A 1,803-nucleotide genomic window follows, 5' to 3' on the forward strand; every position below is an offset into this window, starting at 1 on the left:
AGTAGTGATAGGATGTACATTTCTGATCACAATCTTTGTATTGATACCTGTTATATTTGGGCGGCACATGTTACAAAATGATACAGCTCTATTTCCACACAGTGAAGTAATTTTTTCATTCTTTAATTTAAATAAAATATTCTGATATTAGATATTTAAATAAAAACAGTCAGGTCGTCTGAAATTATTTTAAAAAATGTATTTCAATATTTTAGGGTTTATTCAAACAATTATCATAGGTAAGGTGAGAGTTAATATGTATCTTAATAACTTATTAACTAAAATATTTAAATGATACCTAGAAATAATTTTTTTAATAATTCAAGAAATCAGTTGTTTTATTATTTTTTTTCAGTTTGTAGAAATGCTAGCTGCTTTGTTGTCAATTTGCTGTATGCTTCTATTGGGATTTGCAGATGATGTTCTGAACTTACGATGGCGACATAAACTATTATTACCAACTATTGCTTCTTTACCTTTACTTGTTGTTTATTACATAAATTTCAACTCTACTACAATCATTGTACCTAAACCTCTCAGAGATATTTTTGGAGTATCTGTGAACTTAGGTAAGTCTTACATTTTAATTTGGATGTATTTATTTTGGTCATTATTTACTTGTTTCAATGTTTTATTTTATGAATTCGACAGGTTTACTCTACTATGTATACATGGGTATGCTAGCTGTATTTTGTACAAATGCTATTAATATATTAGCCGGAATAAATGGTTTGGAAACTGGACAGAGTCTCATTATTGCAATATCTATTTTAATTTTTAATTTAATTGAACTATCTGGGGATTGTGGTCAAGCACATTTATTTTCATTGCATTTTATAATACCGTTTATATCTGTTACGTTTGCCTTATTAAAATATAATTGGCAAGTAAACAATTAGCTGTTAAAAATATTTCTGTTAGTAGCCATGATCAAAAATGTATTTATGTTTCAGGTATCCTTCTGAGGTGTTTGTTGGTGATACTTATTGTTATTTCGCTGGTATGACTTTTGCAGTAGTTGGGATTCTTGGTCATTTTAGCAAAACTATGTTATTGTTTTTCCTACCACAAATATTCAATTTTTTGTACTCGATTCCCCAGTTATTCCATTTCATAAACTGTCCAAGACATCGTATTCCAAGGTATGAATATGAAATACTATAAATCACATTTAAAATCTAGTTAATTATCTAGAAATATATTTTATTTATAAATTATACATTAATTAATGCAACTTTATATAAATTATTAAAAAAAATTATATCTGTGGCGGACCTCTTTTTTACATGCTTTTTTTAAACTCGCAATGTTTCATTCATTTCTGTTGTCATCAAATCTTGCGAGTTAAATTTAAGTCACTTCTACATGACCTAGGAGGCTCAAATTTTGTATGGAGGTCTAAGGTTGGTAACAATACATAACCCAGTTGTCAATTCTTGACCTGGACAACCAGGTCGCCAATGACGAGTGTACCTGGAGGTCATCTCCAGAGGAGCAATAATTTGATATTTTAAGAATAATATTCTTATAATATTCAAATGTACCGTAAATAAAAAAAATTATGCTTTCAAAAAATCCTTTGTTTCTAATTTATTGTTATCACTAAAAAGTAGAAAATAAATAAATTTTTCAAAAACATGCTTTTAAAACAATTTCTTAATGAAACTTCAAGGTTATCAAGATATTACTAAAAGTGTTTCTAAAATGTATCTGTTGCAAAATGTTTAAAACTTGTAAATTACAAAAAACGAAAAGCATGGGGCACTTATGATAACTCCTATGTAAAGTCACTCTACAACTGAA

The 1,803-nt window shown here is 27.9% G+C and overlaps 1 protein-coding gene across 1 annotated transcript in view; it reads left to right on the plus strand.

Annotated features, from left to right (window-relative positions):
* LOC100165754 (UDP-N-acetylglucosamine--dolichyl-phosphate N-acetylglucosaminephosphotransferase) overlaps positions 1–1,803 on the plus strand; it is a gene marked incomplete at its 5' end in the record, with an annotated part of 3,034 nt that continues 1,231 nt past the window's right edge. Inside the window, 4 exon segments of the mRNA XM_029491516.1 lie at positions 1–106; positions 356–569; positions 652–883; positions 954–1,142. Coding sequence (XP_029347376.1) covers positions 68–106; positions 356–569; positions 652–883; positions 954–1,142 — 674 coding nt within the window.

The sequence above is a fragment of the Acyrthosiphon pisum genome, chromosome A3 (genome assembly GCF_005508785.2).
Source record: "Acyrthosiphon pisum isolate AL4f chromosome A3, pea_aphid_22Mar2018_4r6ur, whole genome shotgun sequence".
Classification (NCBI taxonomy): Eukaryota; Metazoa; Arthropoda; class Insecta; order Hemiptera; family Aphididae; genus Acyrthosiphon; species Acyrthosiphon pisum.